Raw genomic sequence first — 23,032 nt, 5'->3', positions numbered from 1 at the left:
TGTAGACTTTTGAAACTATGGAAAGCATCAAAAACATGTAGAATTATAGCAACAGCCAGAAGAAATAAATCAGAGTTTAAAATAGAGGATGAGCAAAATGGTGAAATTGGAGGAGCGTAGAAATCTCAAAGGCTCGTAGGGCTGGAGGAAGTTACAGAGCTAAGGGAGGGGCGAGGCCATGGAAGGTTTTGAAAACAAGCATGAGAATTTTAAAATTGAGGTGTTGTCAGACCAGAAGCCAATGTAGGTCTGCGAGCATAGAGGTAATGGGTGAACGGGACTTGGTATGAGTTAAGATCGGCAGCAGAGTTTTGCATGAGTATAAGTTTATGTAGAATGGAAAATGGGAAGCCAGCCAGGGGAGTCAACTCTATTGGAATAGTCAATTCTAGAGATAACAAAGGCATAGAAGAGGGTTTCAACAGCAGATGAGCTGAGGCAAGGTCGGAGTCGGGTGATGTTATGCAAGAGGAAGTAGGTAGCCTTGGTGATAGAGCAGATATGTGGTCGGTAGCTTCTATCGGGGTCAAATAGAACACCAAAGTTGCAAACAGTCTGCTCCGTTTCAAATAGTTGCCAGTGAGATTGATAGAAACAGTAGGCATAGAATTACATATAACTTACAGCACAGAATCGGGCCTTCCATCCCAACTGGTCTATGCCAGTGTTTATGCTCCACACGAGCCCCCTCCAACCCTACTTTATCTAATCCTATCTGCATTTCCTTCTATTTCTTTCTCCCTCATACACTTATCTAACTGCCTCTTAAATGCATCTATGCTATTCGCCTTAACTATTCCATGTGGTAGTGAGTTCCACATTCTAACTACTCTCTGAGTAAAGACATTTCTCCTAAATTCTTTGTTGGATTTATTAATGATTCATCATAGGCAGTCCCTCGGAATCGAGGAAGACTTGCTTCCACTCCTGAAGTGAATTTTTTGGTGGCTGAACAGTCCAATATGAGAGCCACAGACTCTGTCACAGATGGGACAGACATTCGCCGAGGGAAGGGGTGGGTGGGACTGGTTTGCCACACGCTCCTTCCGCTGCTTGCGCTTGACCTCTTCACGCTCTCGGCGTTGAGATTCGAAGAGCTCAACGCCCTCCCGGATGCACTTTCTTCACTAGGGCGGTCTTTGGCCAGGGACTCCCAGGTATCAGTGATGATGTCGCACTTTACCAAGGAGGCTTTGAGGGTGTCCTTGTAACATTTCCACTGCCCACCTTTGGGTCGTTTGCCGTGAAGGAGCTCCGCATAAAGCATTTTCTTAGGGAGTCTCGTGTCTGGCATGCGAACCATGTGGCCTGCCCAGCGAAGCTGATCGAATGTGGTCAGTGCTTCAATGCTGGACGAGAACACTAATGTTGGTACTCCTGTCCTCCCAGGGGATTTGCAGGATCTTGTGGAGACATCGTTGGTGATATATCTCCAGCGACTTGAGGTGTCTTCTGTACATCGTCCAAGCCTCAAACCCATACAGGAGGGCGGGTATTACTACAGCCCTGTAGATCATGAGCTTGGTGGTAGATTTGAGGGCCTGGTTTTCGAACACTCTTTTTCTGGTTGCACTGGTGCACTGGAGGTGATGTTGAATCTCCGCATCAATGTCTGCTTTTGTTGGATAGAAGCTCCCGAGGTATGGGAAATGGCCCATGTTGTCGAGGGCCGCGCCGTGAATCTTGATGACTGGGCGGCAGTGCTGTGTGGCGAGGACAGGCTAGTAGAGGACCTTTGTCTTACGGACGTTAAGCATAAGGCCCATGCTTTCATATGCCTCGGTGAATACATTGACTATACCCTGGAGTTCAGCTCAGAATGTGCGCAGACGCAGGCATCGTCCGCGTACTGTAGCTCAATGACAGAGGTTGGGGTGATCTTGGACCTGGCCTGGAGGCGGTGTAGGTTAAACAGCTTCCCACTGGTTCTGTAGTTTAGTTCCACTCCAGCGAGAAGCTTGTTGACTGTGAGGTGGAGCATAGCAGCGAGGAAGACTGAGAAGAGGGTTGGGGCGATGACGCAGCCCTGTTTGCCCCCGGTCCGGACGTGGATTGGGTCTGTAATGGATCCGTTGGTAAGGTTCACGGCCTGCATGTCATCGTGGAGCAGGCGAAGGATGTTGACAAACTTTTGAGGGCATCTGAAACAGAGGAGGACGCTCCATAGAACCTCACGGTTGACAGTGTCAAAGGCCTTTGTAAGATCGAAAAAGGCCATGTATAAGGGCTGGCGTTGCTCCCTGCATTTTTCCTGCAGCTGTCGCGCTGCAAAGATCATGTCCGTTGTGCCCTGTAGGGGACGAGATCTGCACTGTGATTCCGAGAGGAGCTCCTCGGCCACAGGGAGAAGACAGTTGAGGAGAACTCTAGCGACACCTTTCCCAGTGGCTGGTAGCAGGGTGATTCCCCTGTAGTTGCCGCAGTCGGACTTGTCCCCGTTTTTAAAGATGGTCATGATCACTGCTTCTCTGAGATCTCCCGGCATGCTCTCCTCCCTCCAGATGAGAGAGATGAGGTCATGTATCCATGCCAACAGCACCTCTCCGCCATACTTTAGCGCCTCAGCAGGGATTCCATCCACACCCGTAGACTTATTCTTGAGCTGTTTTATGGCCTTGCCTACCTCGTGCAACGTTGGGGTTTCACTGAGGTGGTGGCGGGTCGCATGCTGTGGGATGGAGTTGAGAACACTCGAGTCAAAGGCAGAATCTCGATTGAGGAGATCTTCGATGTGCTCCTTCCAGCGGGCCCTGACAACCTCGGTGTCCTTGATGAGTGTTTCCCCGTTCTTGGCCAGGAGTGGGGGGGAGCCTTGGGAGTTTGGACCGTAGGTGGCCTTGACTGCAATGAAGAATCCTCGCTTATCGTGGCTGTCGGCCAGTTGTTGTATCTCCTGTGCTTTCTCCATCCACCACCTGTTCTTTAGGTCCCAGGTTTTTTGTTGGACCTCAGCCTTGAGCCGTCTGTAACATTGCTTTGCTGCTCTCGAGTTGGATTGTTGCTTGAGGCTCAGAAATGCTCTGCACTTGCGATCTATTAGTTCTTGGATCTTCTGATCATTTTCATCAAGCCAGTCCTGGTGTTTTCTGGTTGAGTGACCAAATGTCTCTTCACAGGCACTGGTTATAGAGGCCTGGAGGGCAGACCAATCGCTGTGGGCATTCAGCATCTCAGGGTCATCAAGGCACGCCAGATTAGTTGTGACGCGCTGGTTGTATAGGGCTCTCTTAGCTGGATCTTTAAATGCCCTGGCATTGACTTTTTTATGGTACTGCTTCTGCTGTCCTCTTTGCTTTGGGGCTATGTTAATGTCGATGATGGATCGGACTAGGCGGTGGTCCATCCAGCAGTCGTCAGCTCCTGTCATGGCGTGGGTGATGCGCACATCCTTGCGATCCCTGGCTCGGACAATGACATAGTCAAGCAGGTGCCAGTGTTTGGAGCGAGGGTGTTGCCATGGTGCCTTATATTTGTCCCTCTGGTGGAACAGGGTGTTGGTGATGAGGAGTTCATGTTCTAGACATTTTGTCAGGAGTAGGGTACCTCTGGAGTTCACTTTCCCTATCCCCTCTCTGCCAATCACGCCTGCCCAGAGGGCTGTGTCTTTGCAGACCCTGGCATTAAAGTCACCTAGGAGGATCAATGTGGGGACGCAAGACAGAGATGTCTCAAGGTTGGAATAAAAACCCTCTTTAGCCTCATCCATGCATCAAGTGTTGGGGTGTACGCACTGATGACTGTGGCACATTGGTTCCGGGATAGGGTAAGGCAAAGAATCATGAGATGTTCATTAACCCCACAGGGGGAGTCTTTGAGGTGGTTGATTATCTTTTATTTGTATCTCTAGTTTTTGACTTCCCACAAGTGGTAACGTCTTCACTACGTCTAACCTATCAAACCCCTTCATAATTTTAAAGACCTCTATTAGGTTACCCCTCTGCCTTCTCTTTTCTAGTTATAACCTCTCAGTTCTAGTTTCATTCTTGCATATCGTTTATGCATCTGCTCCAGTGCCTATATATCCTTTTTCTAATATGGTGACCAGAACTGTGCACAGTACTAAGTGTGGTCTATCCAGAGTTCTGTACAAGTTCTATTCCTCCAGAAATGAAATCCTGTGCTGTGTTTGCATGCTTTATAGCCATGTTATCCTGCATTGCCACTTTTAATAATTTGTGAATCTGTACCCCTCAACTCTTCTGCTCCTCTGCGACTCTTAAAACCTGAGAAGTATGTGGATTCCTTATTCCACCTACCAAAATTCACCACTTCACGCATTTATTTTGAAATTAATTTGCCCATTCTGCAAGTTTATTAACATCTTCTTGTATTTTCTTCCAGTCTTTTTCAGTGTTAACTAAACCTCCCAATTTTGTGTCAAGCATACATTTTGAAATTGTATTTCTGATTCCCAAGTCCAAATTGTTTATGTAAATTGTGAACCACTTTCTAGCTACCACCAGTCTGAGTAACTATCTTTAACCCCTACTCCGCTTTGTAGCCAGCTTGTTATCCATTCTGCTACTTGTCACCCGACTCCACATGTTCTGACTTTAGTCATGAGCAACATTCTCTTTAAGCTGCACAGCTGTTTGCTGGTCCCATGTAGCGCAGGACCAGCTTTTTCAAAATTAAGTTTCATGCGCAAAACTGTGAGCACAGCTAAAAAAAATTAGGGGGAAAATTGGTCATGAGCCTATTATACGGTACCTTATTGAAGGCCGTTTGAAATTCTAAATATATTACATCTACTGGATTACCCTTGTCTACTCTTTCTGTTAATTCTGCAAAGAATTTAATAATTTGGTCAAACATGACCTTCTCCTTTGAAATCCATGCTGCCTATTCTTTATTATATTTTCAGTCTCTATGGGCTAGAACCTACACTTTTTTTGCATGCTTAATGCCCACTTAACGTCCATTTTACCGCTGAAATGACGTATAATGCCCAGATATCGCCAATTTAGCCACAAAATGGAAACTGACGCCCATTTTTAGGAAACTTATCGCTGAGCGTTACTTTCCCCATGTGCTTAATGCTAGGGAAAAATATTACCGCCCGCCAACTTTTTGGGGGTGAAATCAGCAGAATGGGCGAAATCAACACCCATAATATTGCCCAGCGTTAATTTCCGCACTGATTTAATGCCGAGATTCAATATTAACGCCCGCCCACTTTTTTTTGTCGTGAAGAGCATATTTACCGAAACTAACGCCCAGCAGATCACCCAGCGTCAATTTCACCACGTCGCACACATATCACCCACAATATCGCTCGCCCAAAAAAACGCCCACAAAAGGTGAAACTGTTCTGAACAAATGCCAGTAGTGTGGCTGGCATTTTAAAAATTACGTGAGGAGCTGATATCTGAACGATTTGCCTGAAAGAGCGTTGATGTGAGTGACAATGCTGACACACTGCTGTGTGTGTGCAGCTCAGACACCAATGGTGCCCATCACCTTGGTGCCAGTTAAAGTTTACGTCATTGATGTTAAGTTGTATTTAACCCATTCATGTTAAGGAATCACCAGTGTGTAACGTTGCAGCTATCTGAGACAATGCGCAAAAAGGTTATGTTCAATAACAAAACTTTTATACCAACATTGGTCTGAAATTATAAGCTTTACAGCCAACAACCGCCCACATCCCACTTTTTCCACCATTGACATTAATCACATGTTCAATATGTCCAGCAACACAGCATACAAAGGCAAAGCAAGAGCATGGTCCCCAACCCCCATACATTGCAACAAATTGCATACACCCGGATGGAGATATAACACAGCCATCACCTGCGGACATGCACCTCACTTTCCTTTCCTCCTCCCCTTCTCCCCACCTCTACCCCTTCCCTTCCTTGCTCCATGGCGCCTGGCCGAGGAGCTCCTCATTGGGGGAGGAATGAAGGCAGATGCGGTCATTGGACGGGTATGGGAGTGGGGGGTACCAAGGGGGCAACATTCTCTAATGCAAAAGCATGATCTTGGTCCTTGCTCTCATCTGTCATTCACAATGGTGGTGCGGAAACTAGGGGTGGAGTGCCGCACTCGGGGACCACTGGGAGGCCTGTGGCAGCAATGTTCCTGACTATCCAATCCAGTGACTCCGCCAGCCGTGGAATGTACTCGGTCATGGTGCCGGAGATGGTGGCCAGCTGTCGGCTTATGCCCCACAATGCTTTGATGAGCTGGTCACCAATGTCTACAGTCCTCCTGGACAACTGTACCATCTCTCCGCTGTCCTGTGGCGCTCGTGGAACAGACCTGCCGCGTCCACGAAGCCTCCGCGGGGTCGGCGCCGTCCTGCGGACAAATGGGGTGCCCTGTGGCGAGGTGCTTGTGGCTGGCACCTCCAATGTGGAGGCAGGAATGACCGGAGGACCACTAGATGGCCTTGGGGTGGAATGGCTTCTGGAGCATGGCGATGCAGGTTCCTCGAAGTCCATGTTCTCATCCGTCGAGAACAGACCTAGCAGATTGACGGGTGAGAGTCGGACCTTCTCAGCACCAGATGTAGAATCGTCCGCCGACTCCTGCTGCGCGCCCCCACCTTCTGGCCTCTGTGGTCTTGCCTTGGGACGCGCTGCTGGCTGAGCTGCAAAACACAAATGAGGTTATTAGAGGAGAAGGGGGTGCTCGGGTGACAAGGTGAGTCCAGCGCTACACACAGCATATGCACGACAAAAGCAACATCGCTGTCAAGATCATCGCAGACATCACATTTCATGACCATCAACACATTGGCATTCCAATGATTTTCATTAGGCAAGCATTATTTCTATGACAATTTTAGAAATCATCTATCATATATGATTGTTCGGATATGAATGGGTGTGGCATCTATTGACTTTACATTACGCAATGCTGTAAGCTTTACTCACGTGGCATCACGTCAGGGTCTGCAGATGCGTCCGTGGCCGTCCGGGAGTGCTTCCCCATGAATGTGAGCAGATGCTCCTCCATTTCAGTGATGTCGCTGGGGACAGGTGGCTCCCACCGGTTTGCCTCTGCATGGGCCTCATCGTTGATAGCTTCTCTGTAAAACGTGACAGGATGACATGGCATGAGATCATTGCATGATATCATTGCTAGGTACTGTCACAGACACTGATACAACACATAACCGACAGATGTAATCATGACTATTATGATAATTATCCTTCTTTACCTAAAGACATACACCGTGACTGCAGGCTTTGAGTAAAACATTTCCGGTAAAAGTGAAAGATTTCACATCTGATGATAGTCACTCATGACTGTTACATATCAAATTATATAAATACATAAGTCCATGTAAATCAATGTAATACTTACTCTTGCAGATCCCACAAGGTCGTTCCATCGTTTGCACCATTGGTTGCCCTCACGCACCTCGTTGGTCGCCGACGAGACCACCTCTGCTATCTCGGTCCATATCTTCTGGTATGCCTTTGGGGTGGGCTTCCCATGCCCTCCCTATGTCAAATCACCCCAGCGTAACTCGACCTCCTGCAGGAGGGAGGCATTTGCTTCGTCCGAGAACCTCCTGGCTCTTTTGCGCCCTCCAATGTGCTCATCTCCCACCTCACTGCTCTCTCCAGCATCAGTCTCCACAGCATGCTGTGATGCCTCCTCCTCCCTCTCTATTATAGGCCAAATTCAGGCAAATATATGGCTGGTAACAGCTACTTTTTGTTTGCCTACTTGCTGTGAAGCTCTAAAGTCTCCCTCCTTCCTCTCAAAGCAGCCACACCACACCCAGACATGCCTTCAGTCCCTCTGAGCTCCCTCTCTCTCTGTCTCCTCTTCTGCGCATGTCATGATGACCCTTGACCTCCAGAATCGCAGGAATCGAGCGTTGCCATATCAACACCAGACGCACGCAGCTTTTCAAGGGGGTTGAGGCCATTCGGCCACGCTTAAGGGGCGGTGTCATTGGCTTGACGGCAGCCGAGTCCTTTTAAAAGCGATTGCTAAGGACGGCCACACTTTACAGCAGAAGGTCAAAAAAAATTAACGCAACCGCCCATTTTATATCGCTCGCAGTAACATCCATTTTCAAAAGTAGAAACTTGGTGCTTTGAGAATGGGTGAGAAGTCGGCGATCTGAAAACCCTTTTTTAACACCCACGCCGAAAATATCGCCCAAAAACCACAAAAGTGCAGCTTCTAGCCCCATATGTTTTGTTTTTCTATTTATCTTTGAAGAAAGGTTACGTTATCTTTCCTACCACCAACATTAAGCTAACTGGTCTATTGTCCTTAGACTTGTTCTATCTCCCTTTTTTAAATATAGGAATCACATTAGTTGTCCGCCAATCATCTTGCAGTATTCCCTTTCTAATGATATTTTATAGTGTCCTGGTGTTTCGGCTAGGGTGCACTGTTTTTTTCAGCATGATTTTCTTGAAATCGGTCAAACCAGCGCAAACGATCGCAGAATTACATCCAGCGCAAATCAAGTTTCCGCGATCTTTTGCACCAGTTTTTAAAAATTGTACTAGAAGCTGGCCACGTCAATACAAAACTGGCCATGCCCCCAGATCAAATTAATAACCATGGCAAGTTTCTGCTAATTATGCCCATTTGCTGAACTTTGAGGAGGCTCTTAAAATTAAGCTGGTTGTTTTGGGTACAAGGACACCAATGTCTTAAAAGCTTTTGAATAGAATTTTTTAAAATTTACTAAGAAACTGACTACTGTATGATGGCGATGATGATGATGAAATGATTCTGTACAGTTTTTTAAGTAATTTTCAATTATTTAAAATCTTTTTTTAAATTCATTCCTGGGATATGGATGTTACTGGTAAGGCCAGCGTTTATTACCCATCCCTAATTACTCACGGGTGATGCTTATTTTTTTGTTATAAACCCATTTTCAGCTGTATTAATCAAATTGCAGCAAGTTACCATTCTTAAGTATATCAAGAAATATTTTTTAAAAGAAATGTTTTCAAAAACGTTCTAATATGCTGCCCAATTGTACTGATTCGTAGCAAATTTTACATTCGGAGATTTGCAAATGAGTTTGAGCGGAAACGTGAGGAAAAAAATACTTCTCAAAACTAGCGCAATTTTGGCATCAATTTGCACTCGGATTGCCACTTGCACCCAAAGTGGAAACTGTACCTTAGTGTCTCTGCTATCCCCTCCCTAGCTACTTTTCATATGCGTGGATGGGGTTTTATCCTTTCTAAGTTTGATTCGTTTATTAATTAGCTCCCCCTTTCTATCTTAAAGATTATGATTTTTTTTTTGATCGTTTCTTCTAATGTCATGCTCAACCTGCTAGTCTCCCTGGTAAATACTGTGGCAAAGTAAATATTCAATATTTCTGCCATTTCTCTGTATAATTTAATTTTGTAGATCGTCTTTGCCTTCTTAATTGTGTTTGTAAATCTAAGTTCTTTCTACATATCCATTCCTTTCAGCATTTAAAATATTTGGTGAGGCTTTCTTCATAACTTAGAGCCCCAAATCCTGGACCCATCCTTGTTACTCTTCGCTTGAGTATTATCAATACATCAGCCTATCATCGTTACAATTATGCTGTGAAGAACATGTCATACATGAAAAGTAGCTATTGATCAAAGGAAATACATGTACACAAGTGCAATCCCCTCCTATTCTTTTACATCTTGCATATTCCATTCCTATTAGGGTGCCTGCCACAAATTAAGAAGATTGGCGTGCACCCTACTTCCAAAGCTTTGCCACTGCCACTCCTGTGCCAGTTGAAAGAAGGTGAGCAAGAAAAGTCCCATGCTGACATGGCCTTTGAATTTTGCTACCTTCCCTGTAGGGTACAGGCCCTTACTTGGCACATTTCACTGAAAGCATGGGCAAATCAGACCTATCATAGAATGGCACAATGCTTCAGAATGGCAAAGGCACAAAGTCAACATTGTGGCCTTTCTGTGGTACACTTCTTTATTAACTGAATAAGAACGGAGATTATTTAGATCCTTCCTGTGACCCAAAGGCTACCATTCCCTGGCAGCAGTACAGAACACATCATATTGCATATGCTTGCTTCTGGCAGGAAGGATTTTATCAGCACCTTGCTGAGCAAGCATCTGTAAACCTCAGCTTATAAAGCATCAAAGCCTTCCTTTAATGAGCTAGTCTTGTATCTCTGCATTGTGAATAATTAATGCATATGTTTTTCCACAGGATTTGAAAGCTAGCAGCTATGATGAGCCAAATTAACAAATGCCAAATTGAAGAGACTGTTTCAATGGGGCACAGTACAACTGAAGATGTTACGCAACAGATACAGTACAAGGAGCACGGCCATCCCTCTGGTGGGAATGAGGGAAGATACCTGAGGGAGAAAAAAAATGCAAAGTCCACCCATTTTCCAAAGCTTAAGGCATGTGTCGCCAAAAATGAAAAATTGCATATAGATGCCCCCAGAATCTTGCACATGATGGCATTCTAACCGAGAGAATATTTGCACTAGTTTTTTGTGTCCTTCTGCGCAGACACGCATTGGACTCCACCCACCTTTTGAGCATGGGCCCTCGATTTGGTCGCGCATGCGCAGTGCGACATATGAGGAAGCCGGAAGTGGGGCCAAACCACGAGCCGCGTGGAGCTGTCTGCTGCTGCTGGAGTTGCTTCTAGGTTTTGGATTATTTAGAATATTTTCGCGTCCTTCTGTGGGAGAGAGAGACTGGGAGGGGGAGCGAGAGAGAGAGAGACTGGGGGCAAAAGAGAGAGACTGGGGGCAAAAGAGAGAGACTGGGTGCTGTGGGGGGGGCAGAGAGAGAGAGACTCAGGGAGGGAGGGAGAGAGAGCCTGGGGTGGTGGGGGAGAGAGAGAGACTCGGGGGGGGGGGAGAGAGCCTTGGAGGTTGGGGGAGAAAGAGAGACTGGGGAGGGAGCGAGAGAGAGAGAGAGAGAGAGACGGGGAGGGGAGGTTGGAGAGAGAGGGACTGGGGGGAGTGAGGGAGACTGGAGGGGAGAGAGAGACTAGGGGGATGGGGGGGAGAGAGAGAGAGACTGGGGAGGGAGCGAGAGAGAGACTGGGAGGGGAAAGGGGGAAAGAGAGAGAGAGATGGGGAGAGAGAGACTGGGGGTGAGTGAGGGAGACTGAGGGGAGAGAGAGACTGGGGGGGTGGGGAAAGAGAGAGAGGGACTGGGGGAAGTGAGAGAGAGAGAGAGAGAGAGAGAGAGAGAGAGAGAGAGACTGGGAGGAGAGGGAGAGAGAGACTGGCAGGGGGAATGGGGAGAGAGAGACTGGGGAGGGAGAGAGAGAGAGAGAGAGACTGGCAGGTGGGAGAGAGAGACTGGGGGGGAAGCGAGAGAGACTGGGGGAGAGAGCGACTAGGGAGTGTGGGGAAGAGGGAGAGAGAGACTGGGGAGGGGGAGAGAGACTGGGAGGGAGAGAGAGAGAGACTGGTGGAGAGAGAGACTGGGGGGGGAGAGAGGCTGGGGGGGAAGAGAGAGAGACAGAGACTGGGGGAGAGAGAGGGGAAGCGGGAGAGGGGATTGGAGGGGAGAGAGGGAATTCAGGGAAGACGGATCACGTTCTTCCAATCCCCTTTACACCCACACCCGATTTCTCAGAAAGCTCGGTGCATGTGTGACAAAGGACATCGTTGGAGTGGATGAAACCTGGAAGTCAACGTCACTATTCACTGTGTAGCGTATGTAGGCACCTTTAGTAATAACTCCACGAGGCAGGGTATGATAATTAAACTGACTCGACCTGTAGTCCTTTATTAGCAACTCCTGAGTGATGACAACAAGCTGTGAGTTCCTTTTTATACTGGGCTACCCGCAGTGTGCAGTCAACCCTTAGGTCTCCAGCAGCAGCACCCTCTGGTGTACAGGCAAGGTGTGTACAGTGTAAGGGTACATTCAGTGTTGCGTAACAGTGTCTCAGACATCACACAATAAACAGGCATGCATACACAACACACTGCATACCCAATAAACCTGTTAACAATCCGTGACCCACACATAATGCCCGATCTGTGGCGGGGCGGGGGGGGGGGAGCGGGGGTGGGGGGTAAGGTCCGGAATTTGGGCTTGGATGGGGTAGGACTCGGGCTGGGATGGGGACAGGAACTTGGGCTGAGGATATCAGGAACTTGGGCTGGGATGGGGCAGGAACTTTGGCTGGGGGCGGCATGAACTTGGGCTGGGGGGCATGAACATAGGCTTCGGTGGGGGAAGGAACTTGGGCTGGGGAGGCATAATCTTGGGCTGGGGGGGTGGGGTAAGGATGTTGGGCTGAGGGAGTAAGGAACTTTGGCTGGGAGAGGCATAAACTTTGGCTGGCGGGGGGGGGCGGGGGGGTGGGGTAAGGAATTTGGCCTGGGGCGGGCATGAACTTGGGCTGGGGCAGTCAGGACTTGGGCTGTGGGGGGTAGGTCAGGAACTGTGGCTGGGAGAGGCATGAACTTAGGCTGGGGGGAGTCAGGAATTTGGGCTGGGGTTATCAGGATCTTGAGCGGGGATGGGGAGCTCCATCCTGTCTGGGTCAGAATGACTCGAATTACACTTTGCAAAGTCACTCAGAACTTGGGTTGGGCGGTTCCAATTACACATTCCAGGGACTTATCCTCCAAGGGGACCAATCAGCAATCAGGTTATGTGATCATGGAGAACCTATCAGAGACAATCAGAGCATTTTTCTAGTGCAAATAGCTGCGTTTTATTTTATATAGCGGATAGATGGATTTTCGATGTGCATTTCGACGGCGAAATTGACTTTTTTTTATAGCCCCATGTGCACCTCCGGTAGGGGGCGCTAATGGGGTGTAACGAGGTTATCGCCCGGGGAAGGGGTTGATAGTGCCTCTGGGGAAATTACCCCAGAGTTTTGGAGGGTATTGAGCCATTAGCGCCACGCGATTTGCGCCCCGGACAGCAGCACACACGGTGATGACGTCATCGCCGTGCGTGCCAATCCCTCACCACCCTGCGCCGACACTTTGCACCCCGGGGGGGGGGGGGGGGAGTTGTCCCACGGGCTGCAAGGATGGCACCAGCCGATGTCACTGCCAACTTGCCGCCGGGGCTCCCCTTAAAGGGGAGGTCTTTGTGCCGTGGGCCGCCATATTTTTCTGTCGGCCGACTCTTCTGTTGGTCCAACAATGGTGGTCCTCGCCTCGACCAGGCCGCCATGCTGCAGCCTGGCACTCTGTTTTGGTGCCGGGCTGTTGGCCCAGTCGAGGGCGTCCCTGGTGGCCCAGTGGTGGCCGCCAAAGGGGCTGCAGAGTGCGCAACGGCCCTCCCCTTTAATTAAAGGGGAGGGACGTTGTGATGCATTAGTGCCACGCTGATGTGGTCAGCACGGTGCTGACTTACATCACTCCACTTCCACCCCTCTACTGCCCCATGGAAGTGCAGAGCGCCTCCGATAGTGCCCCGGACCTTTTTCAGATGTAAAGACCCAAATTCCGGGTCACTTACCTATATTTTGCGCCGAGCGATAAATTTTCATATAATTCGAATTATGCGCCCCGAATGGGTCGCAGGGCAATTTCGCCCCTGAAGTCTTTGTTTGCTAATATCCCATGTCATAATTTTAGTGCCGCAGTTTCTTTTATTATCCATGCTCTAACTTAAGCAGAAGAAGCCAGTAGCCAGTTCTGTTGGCTGGAGATCAAAAGGACTCAAAGGAGATTGTGCAGAGGAGCTACTTGGGGAAATCAGAGCTGATTACAATAAGGAGAATGGCAACGTTGCTGGAGAAAGGGAGCGACTACAGATGAGTTGTAACTTGAATAAGAAATTATAGAGTAAATTCAGTCCTCCCAGTGGGGAGCCATGGTCAAACAGAGATGGGTCAACAACACTGTCGTCCAGATTCTCCGACCTGCACTCCCTTTGAGAGCAGCTCCCCATTGGGAGTATGGGAGCACTGACACATTGTGAGTCCTGAAGTTAGGTAATAACTGGACAAGAAAATAAAGCTGCGGAGAGGTTCGCAAAGTCAAAGACTGAAGCAAAGGAGACTATATTAGAGGAGTCAAAGGAATGAAGTAAAGAGAGAAGGTTGGAAAAGAGGGAGTGTAGCAGAAGTCACTGGGTGTTGCCAATTCTTTTGAGATTCACGTGTAATTTTATCAAGTCTTAAACTTAATAAAAGATATTCCTTTATAGCTGTAGCAATTCTGAATTCCTTTGAGATTCAGAGATATGGGAATCAGGCAACTGTGATGCAGAAAATTACTTTCACTGTTCAATGTGAGGTTGGATAGAAATTCTACCATGTCACAAAAATTACCTTTGGTGTAGTGAGAAATTTACAGAACATTTAATGAATGGGATAGAGTCCATAACAGGTTAGATTGTACATGGTCCACGGAAGGACTGATAATGATTGGCCAAATGACCGTTTCATGGTTTCCGAAAGATGTTGACTCACATTGAGTACAGTGTACCTCACCTGGTTATTTTCAATATGTGACAGCAAATGTTAGTAGGCTATTTGATTCTGAGGCACTTCAAAGTTGAGCCTCTATCATGTTATCACCTGACAGTCACACAAGTGTACACACACATAAGTGTACACACAAGTACAAACACATATACACATGCATGCACACACACACACACACACACACACACTTTCCAGCAGGAGTCATCAGACAGTAATCAGGAGCAGGAACTTAGGAAGCTGAGGCCAGTCTATTTCCTGCTGAGTAACTAACTGAACATTAATTTGGAGCCTTCCTGGTCTGTAGGACCCAGTCACACTCTGGGCAGTGAATTTACTAACTGAGTCACCACACCTTATTATGTGATCAACATTGTGTTAATCCACAAGTGGCCAATAATTCAGCAGCAAAGAATAATTTAATTTGTTCTTAAAACATTTTTTTGATCTCCTCACCTTGAATACTTTTGCTCTTCTAACAAGCCCATCCTCCTCTGCACTTCCGATCAGTAAGTCCACCTTGTGGAACCGGCCGCTGCTTAGGGCTACGAGGGGGGTTTCCTGCAGGTAAACCTCATCAACTATGGGGGCCCATGACCGGAATGGCCCACTGACTGATAATAGCTGTGGAGTCACAAAAAAAAACAACATGCAACTAAGAGCTCGGCCTGAATACAGTCCCTTGTCATGAAAATTATGTTATGCCATTGAATTTACATAGGAATATAGGAATTACTCGAAAAAAGACCAAAGTCCATCTCGTTCTCCTTCTACCATCCTGATGGTCATATGATACAATGATAATACAGTTGTTGACTAATAATAGCCATGTTTAAAAAAACTGTTAAGTGAAAACATCCCCAAACACACTCTTGTGAAGATAGATTTACAATTCTGTGCTTGAATCTTTATGCCAGGATTCATAAGTTCTATCCTACACTGAAAGTGCAGTGGAACAAAGGCTTATCATATCTAAGCTACATGTCTGTCCAACATTGCATCACTTGTTCAGTAGAAAATTGTGAGAAAAATTGCAGGGATGTTTCCTCATTTCTTGTGGAGCTGTTGTTGTCATGCATTGATACTATCTGAGCTCAATCTGATCAACTGCTTTAAAATCATTTATGCGGTTGTGAAGGGATACCGAGCCATTCTTCCCCTCCCGCGTGTTAAACCCGCTCAGTTTAAATCACCATTCTTCACCCCCTCGCCAGTTAATGCTGCTCCTCTTCTACACTCCATCCTCCACCCCGATATCCGATCCTGCTGCACCCCTCTCCTTCAAATCTGCGGTCATCACCCCTCTCCTCAAAAAAACAGCCCTTGACCCCACTAAGCTTGCTAGCTACCATGACGTCTCCAACCTCGCTTTCCTCTCCAAAGTCCTTGAATGTGTTGTCACCTCCCAAATCTGTGCCCATCTTTCCCGGAATTCCATGTTTGAATCCCTTTAATCTGGTTTCTGCCCCTGCCACAGTACCGAAACGGCTCTCATCAAAGTCACAAATAAAATTGATTGTGAATGTGACAAAGGTAAACTATCCCTCTTCGTCCTCCTCAATCCGCCTGCAGCCTTTGACACAGTTGACTACTTTATCTTCCTCCAACATCTCTCCACCATCGTCCAGCTGGGTGGGACTGCACTCGCCTGGTTCCATTCTTATCTATCTAATTGTCGACAGAAAATCTCTTGCAATGACTTCTTTTCCTACTCCTGCATTGTTACCTCTGGTGTCCTTGGCCCCCTCCTATTTCTCATCTATATGCTGTCCCTTGGCGATATCATCTGAAAACACAAAGTCAGTTTCCACATGTGCGCTGATGACACCCAGCGCTATCTCTCCACCACTTCTCTCGAACCCTCCATGGTTAATAAATTGTCAGACTGCTTATCCGACATCCAGTACTGGATGAGCAGAAATTTTCTCCAATTAAATATTGGGAAGACCGAAGCCATTATCGTTGGTCCCCGCCACAAACTGCGTTCCCTAGCCACTGACTCCATCCCTCTACCTAGCATCTATTTGAGGCTGAACCAGACTGTTTGCAACCTAGGCATTATATTTGACCCTGAAATATGCTTCTGTCCACATATCCACGGCATAACTAAATCTGCCTATTTCCACCTCAGTAATATTGCCCGCCTCTGCTCCAACCTCAGCTCATCTGCTGCTGTAACCCTTATCCATGCCTTTGTTACCTCTAGACTTGACTACTCTAATGCATTTCTGGCTGGCCTCCCACATTCTACCTACGTAAATTTGAGGTTATCCAAAACTCAGCAGCCAGTGTCCTAACTCGCACCAAGTCACAATCACCCATCACCCCTATGCTCGCTAACCTTCATTGGCTCCCGGTTAAACAACACCTCGACTTCAAAATTCGAATCCTTGCTTACAAATCTCTGCATTGCCTCGCCCCTCCCTATCTCTGTAAACTCTTTCAGCCTCACAACCCCTAAAGATGTCTGCGCTCCTCAAATTCTGCCCTGATTATAACTGCTCAACTATTGGCGGCCATGCCTTCAGCTGCTTGGGCCCTAAGCTCTGGAACTCCCTCCCTAAACCTATCCACCTCTCTACCTCTCTTTCCTCCTTTAAGACTCTCTTTAAAACTTATCACTTTGTCCAAGCTTTTGGTCATCTGCCGTAATTTCCTCTTATGTGGCTCGGTATCAAATGCATTTGTTTTGTCTTATAACACTGCTGTGAAGCACCTTGGGACATTTTACTACGTTAAAGGTGCAATATAAATAAAAGTTGTTATTGTTGTTGAGCCCCGCATCCCCCCCTCAATTCATGTTGCACCTTGACGCCCCTCCTCAGTTCATGCTGCACGCTTCTCCCCAGATTATGGTAACACCCTCTTGCCTCTCCCTACTTCAATTCATGCTCCACCCATTTCTCCCTGCCCCGTTACTGCTGTTCTCTGCTCAAAGCCACATAACCTCAAAACCCGATTATGTGTAACTCAATCATTGCCATGTATGCAAGGCTCGTAAATCATTTTTATTTTTCTTTCACTATGTTGGTAAGGGCTATCAGCGCTGGGGTATGGAATACTTTAGAAACTTTAAAACACCACTAAGCACTTTCTGGTCATGTCAGCGACAGTTTAGATTTACAGAACTGTTCCTCCTGTGTAAACAATAGACTTGATGGGTTTTCTCGTTCATCCCTTTCTAATGTTCTTGTGTACCCTTTCCAAAAATGTACCTTAATGCCAATGCCTCAGAAGAGTGCCCTACTCTGACAGGGTGTCATTTACATTACTTATACCACACAACCATGCGATATTTTTTAACTGTGTCCAAGAATTTAGGGATAAAGTTTATGATTTGGCACAGGGCTTTGTATGACAAAAGCGTTAAATTGTAAAATTTACAAGTTCTACAAGTGCCAATTTGAGCATAAATATGGATTGTTTATGTTATTTCCTGGAAACTGATTGAGGCTGTCCAGACTCATATTACTTACAATGCTTCCATTTGGCAGAGAGAAGAGACATTCATCTTCTCTGTCTGGACTGGATTTGAACCCACCAACCAGATGTCCAGGGTTATTGCTCTATTTCTAATCTGCTGTGTCACGTAGTCACCATTAAATAAAACCTAGACTTCCTCTCTGGCTCCCATGTTTTTTGCCCTGGTTTTCCTCCTCACCATCATTCCAATGTTAACTGAATCCTCCCAATCTTCCAGAATTTCTTTCACTGCGAGAATATAGACATGGGGTTAGAACCTCCACTTTTGTGCATATCGCCCAAAAATTTCCGTCGTGGGCGTTAAAAAAAAGGGTTTTCAGATCGCTGGCTTCTTGCCCGTTCTCAAAACACCTAGTTTCCATTTTAAAAAATGGCCGTTACCGCGAGCGATATCAAATGGGCGGTAGCGTTACATTTTTTTGACCTTCTGCCATAAAGTGTGGCCGTCCTTAGCAACGGCATGGCAATGCTTGATTCTCGCGCTTCTGGAGGTCAAGGGTCATCATGACATGCGCAGAAGAGGAGACAGAGAGAGAGGGAGCTCAGAGGGACTGAAGGCGTGTCTGGGTGTGGTGTGGATGCTTTGAGAGAAAAGAAGGAGACTTTAGAGCTTCACAGCAAGCGGGCAAACAAAAATTAGCTGTTACCAGCCACATATTTGACTAAATTTGGCCTATAATGGAGAGAGAGGAGGAGGCATCACAGCACGCCTTGGAGACTGACGCTGGAGAAGGCAGTGAGGTGGGAGAGGAGCACATTGAAGGCCACAAAAGAGCCAGGAGGTTCTCGGACGAGGCAAATGCCTCCCTCCTGCAGGAGGTCGAGTTACGCTAGGGTGATTTGACACATGGAGGGCGTGGGAAACTCACCCCAAAGGCATACTAGAAAATATGGACCGAGATAGCAGAGGTGGTCTCGTCGGCGACCAATGAGGTGCGTGAGGGCAATCAATGCCGCAAACGATGGAACGACCTTGTGGGATCCGCAAGAGTAAGTATTACATTGATTTACATGTACTTATATATTTATATAATTTGATTTGTAACAGTCATGAGTGACTATCATCAGAAGTGAAGTTTTTCACTTTTACCGGGAATGTTTTATTCAAAGCCTGCGGTCACGGTGCATGTCTTTAAGTAAAGAAGGATCATTTTCATAATAATGTTGATTACATCTGTCAGTTATGTGTTGTATAAGTCTCTGTGACAGTACCTAGCAATGATATCATGCAATGATCTCATGCCATGTTGTCCTATCACCTTTTACAGAAGAAGCTTATCGACGATGAGGCCATGCAAAGGCGAACGGGTGGGGGGCCACCAGTCCCCAGCGACATCACTGACATGGAGGAGCGTCTGCTCGCAATCATGGGGAAGCACCCCCGGACAGCCACAGATGCATCTGCTGACCCTGAAGTGATGCCACGTGAGTAAAGCTTACAGCATTGTGTAATGTACAGTCAATAGATGCCACACCCACTCATATCCAAACAATCTTATATGATAGGTGATTTCTAAAATTGTCATGGAAATAATGATGGCCTAATGAAAATCATTGGAATGCAAATGTGTTGATGGTCATGAAATGTGATGTCTGCAATGATTTTGAGAGCGGTGGTGCGTTTGTTGTACGTATGCTGTGTGCAGCACTGGACTCACCTTGTGACCCTAGCACCCACTTCTCCTCTAATAACCTCATTTGTGTTTTTCAGCTCAGCCAGCAGCGCGTCTCAAGGCAAAGACCACAGAGGCCAGAAGGTGGGGGCGCGGGGCAGGAGTCGACAGATGAACTTACATCTGGTGCTGAGGAGCTCCAATTCTCGCCCCTCAATCCGCTGGGTCTGTTCTCCACGGATGAGAGCACGGATTTCGAGGAACCTGAATTGCCAGGCTCCAGAAGCCATTCCACCCCAAGTATTCTAGTGGTCTTCCAGTCATTCCTGCCTCCGCTCTGGAGGTACCTGTCCCATGCACCTCGCCACAGGGCACACCATTTGTCCCCAGGATGGCGCCGACCCCGCGGAGGTCCCGTGGACGCGGCAGATCTGTTCCACGAGTGCCACATGACAGCGGAGAGGTGGTACAGTTGTCATGGAGGAATGCAGACATTGGTAACCAGCTCATCGAAGCATTGGGGGGCATATCCCGACAGCTGGCCACCATGACCGAGTACATTCCGCGGATGACGGAGGCCCTGGATGCGATAGCCAGGAACATTGCTGTCACAGGCCTCCTAGTGGTCCCGGAGTGCAGCGCTCCACCCCTAGGTTCTGCACCACCACTGTGAACAACAGATGAGAGCAAGGACCAAGATCCTGCTTCTGCATCAGAGAATGTTGCCCCCTCGGCACCACCCCGCTCCCGTACCCGTGCAACGACCGCATCTGTCTTCATCCCCCCCCAATAAGGTACCGCCTAAGGAGCTCCTTAGCCAGGTGCCGTGGAGCGAGGAGGGGAAGGGGTAGAGATGGGGATAAGAAGGTGAGGGGGGAAGGAAAGTGAGATGCATGTCCGCAGGTGATAGTTGTGTTATATCTCCATCTGGGTGTATGCAATTTGTTGTAATGTATGGGAGCTGGGGACCACGCTCCTGCTTTGCCTTTGTATTCTGTGCTGCTGTACACATTGAATATGTAATTGATGTCAATGGTGGAAAAAGTGGGGTGTGGGCGGGGGTTGGGTGTTATTGCCTGTGATACTTATGATTTCAGACCAATGTTGGTATAAAATTTTTGTTATTGAACATAACCTTGCTGCGCATTGTCTCAGATAGCTGCACCATTACACACTGTTGATTCCTTAACATGAAAGGGTTAACTACAACTTAACATCAATCAAAGTAAACTTTAACTGGCACCAAGGTGATGGGCACCATTGATGTTTGAGTTGCACACACACACAGCAGTGTGTCAGCGTTGTCACTCACATCAACGCTCTTTCAGGCAAATCATTCAGATTTCAGCTCCTCACGTAATAGTGGGATTTAAAAAATGCCAGCCACACTGCTGCCGTTCATTTAGAACAGTTCCACTTTTTCTGGACGTTTTTTTGGGTGAGCGATTTTGTGGGCGATATGTGTGCGAGCTGGGGAAAGTGAAGGTGGGTGATCTCCTGGGCATTAGTTTCCCTAAATGTGCTTTTTACAATAAAAAAAGTGGGCGGGCAGTATTATTGAATATCGGCATTAATTCCATGCGGAAAGTAATGCTGGGCGATATCATGGGCGTTGATTTCGCCCATTCTGATGATTCCGCCCCAAAAAAGTGGGCGGGCGGTAATATTTTTTCCCAGCGTTAATGCCTGGTGATAAGCTTCCAAAAAATGCCCGCCAATTTCCATTTTGTGCCAAAATGGGCGATATATGGGCGTTATATGTCATTTCAGCGGTAAAATGGACGTTAAGTGGGCATTATGCATGCAAAAAAAGTGGAGGTTCTAGCCCATGGGTTCTGTGCTTTCGATCTTGATTCTCAAATATGCCCGGTAACCTTCCCAACTTTCCTTTTACACCTTCAGAACTTGAGATGGTACAAGCTGTAGATGTCTCCCTGAGGTTGTTGTATGCCAGGCTTCCCCTCTCCTGAATACAGTAGCTTAGTACTGTACAACGTCACGTCTAGCTGCCCAGCTGAAAACAGCCAAAGCACACCCCTGTAAGCTTTGAGCAACAGCCATCCACTGGAATCAAGCACGTTAACCTTCTCAGTAGGATTTCTTCCACAGAACCACATAGTGACCACAGCCTCCAAGAACTAAAAAAGGATAGAGTGATACTTCACATTCAGCCCATCGTGCCTGTGCTGGCTCTTTGAATAAGTTAGCTAATTAGTCCCACTCTCTGCCCTTTTCTCATAGCCCTGAAAATATTTCCCCTTCAAGTATTATCCATTTCCTTTTTAAAAGTTAATATTGAATCTGCTACCACCATCGTTTCCGGCAGTGCATTCCAGATCATAATAACTTGCTGAATAAAAACAATTCTCCTCATCTGTGTCCTCCTCACAACTTGCCTTCCCACCAATCTTTGCCTCATTAGAAAATTTGGCTACAGTACACTCGCTCCCTTCATCCAAGTCATTAATATAGATTGTAAATAGTTGAGGCCCCAGCACTGATCCCTGTGGCACCCCATTAGTTACAGTTTGCCAACCTGAAAATGACTCTCTGTTTTCTGTTAATTAGCCAATCCTCTATCCATGCTAATATATTACCCCCAACCCCGTGACCGATCTCTTATCTTGTGCAGTAACCTTTTATGTGGCACCTTATCAAATGCCTTCTGGAAATCCAAATACACTACATCTACAGGTTCCCCTTTATCCACCCTGCTTGTCACATCCTCAAAGAACTTTAGTAAATTTGTCAAACACAATTTCCCTTTCATAAAACCATGTTGACTCTGCTTGAGTATTATGATTTTCTAAATGTTGTACTACTTCCTTAATAATGGATTCCAGCATTTTCCCACTGACAGATGTTAGGCTAACTGGTCTTTTGCACTGGCCTGCCAATGGTATTCTCTCACAGGTCGGGGGGTGCCGCACTGGATCCAGGGCCGCTCCAGCTCTTTTATCTCTGACCTGCCGATGGTGCTGTCTCCCAGGTCGGGGCGCGAGCTCCCCCATGCCCAACCTGCCGATGGTGTCCAGTCCACACTGCGTCCTATGAATCCCATGGACAGTAGGAGTATGTGTGCATACTAGGTCCATGCAGCAGAGCTTGGTGTCCAGTTGTCTTAGTTAACCCTTGCCACTGGACCAAGACCTTGCTCTGTCAAGCCCGTGTGGTGGCTGGTGTGCAACGGCCACTCCACATTAAAATAATTCACGCACAGACATCTTCCACCCTTCAAGATGTAGTTCAGGACCTGGAATGTCACATTCCTTATTTGAAAGACCTGTGAACTCATACTTTTTTGGTGTGGAAGCAGGTCATCCTCGGCACGAGGGACTGCCTAATACTACTAGTTTCCTGCTTTTTGTCTCCCTCCTTTCTTGAATAGGGGTGTTACATTTTCGGTTTTCCAATCCACTGGAACCTCTCCAGAATCCAGGGAATTTTGGTAGATTACAACCAATGCATCCACTATCTCTGCAGCCAATTCTTTAATGACCCTAGGATGCAGGCTTTCAGGTCTAGGGGACTTGTCTGCCTTTAGTCCTATTAGTTTGCCT

The 23,032-nt window shown here is 47.1% G+C and overlaps 1 protein-coding gene across 1 annotated transcript in view; it reads right to left on the bottom strand.

The window, feature by feature from the left end:
• tg (thyroglobulin) overlaps nucleotides 1-23,032 on the bottom strand; it is a 621,247-nt gene that overhangs the window by 161,301 nt on the left and 436,914 nt on the right. Inside the window, exon 45 of the mRNA XM_070888386.1 lies at nucleotides 14,833-15,000. Within this exon, the coding sequence (XP_070744487.1) occupies nucleotides 14,833-15,000 (168 nt within the window). The remainder of the gene's footprint in view (nucleotides 1-14,832; nucleotides 15,001-23,032) is intronic.

Source organism: Pristiophorus japonicus, chromosome 1, assembly GCF_044704955.1.
Source record: "Pristiophorus japonicus isolate sPriJap1 chromosome 1, sPriJap1.hap1, whole genome shotgun sequence".
In the NCBI taxonomy this organism is placed as follows: Eukaryota; Metazoa; Chordata; class Chondrichthyes; family Pristiophoridae; genus Pristiophorus; species Pristiophorus japonicus.
The sequence above is the reverse complement of the archived record's forward strand: the minus strand, read 5'-3'. Positions and strand labels throughout refer to the sequence as shown.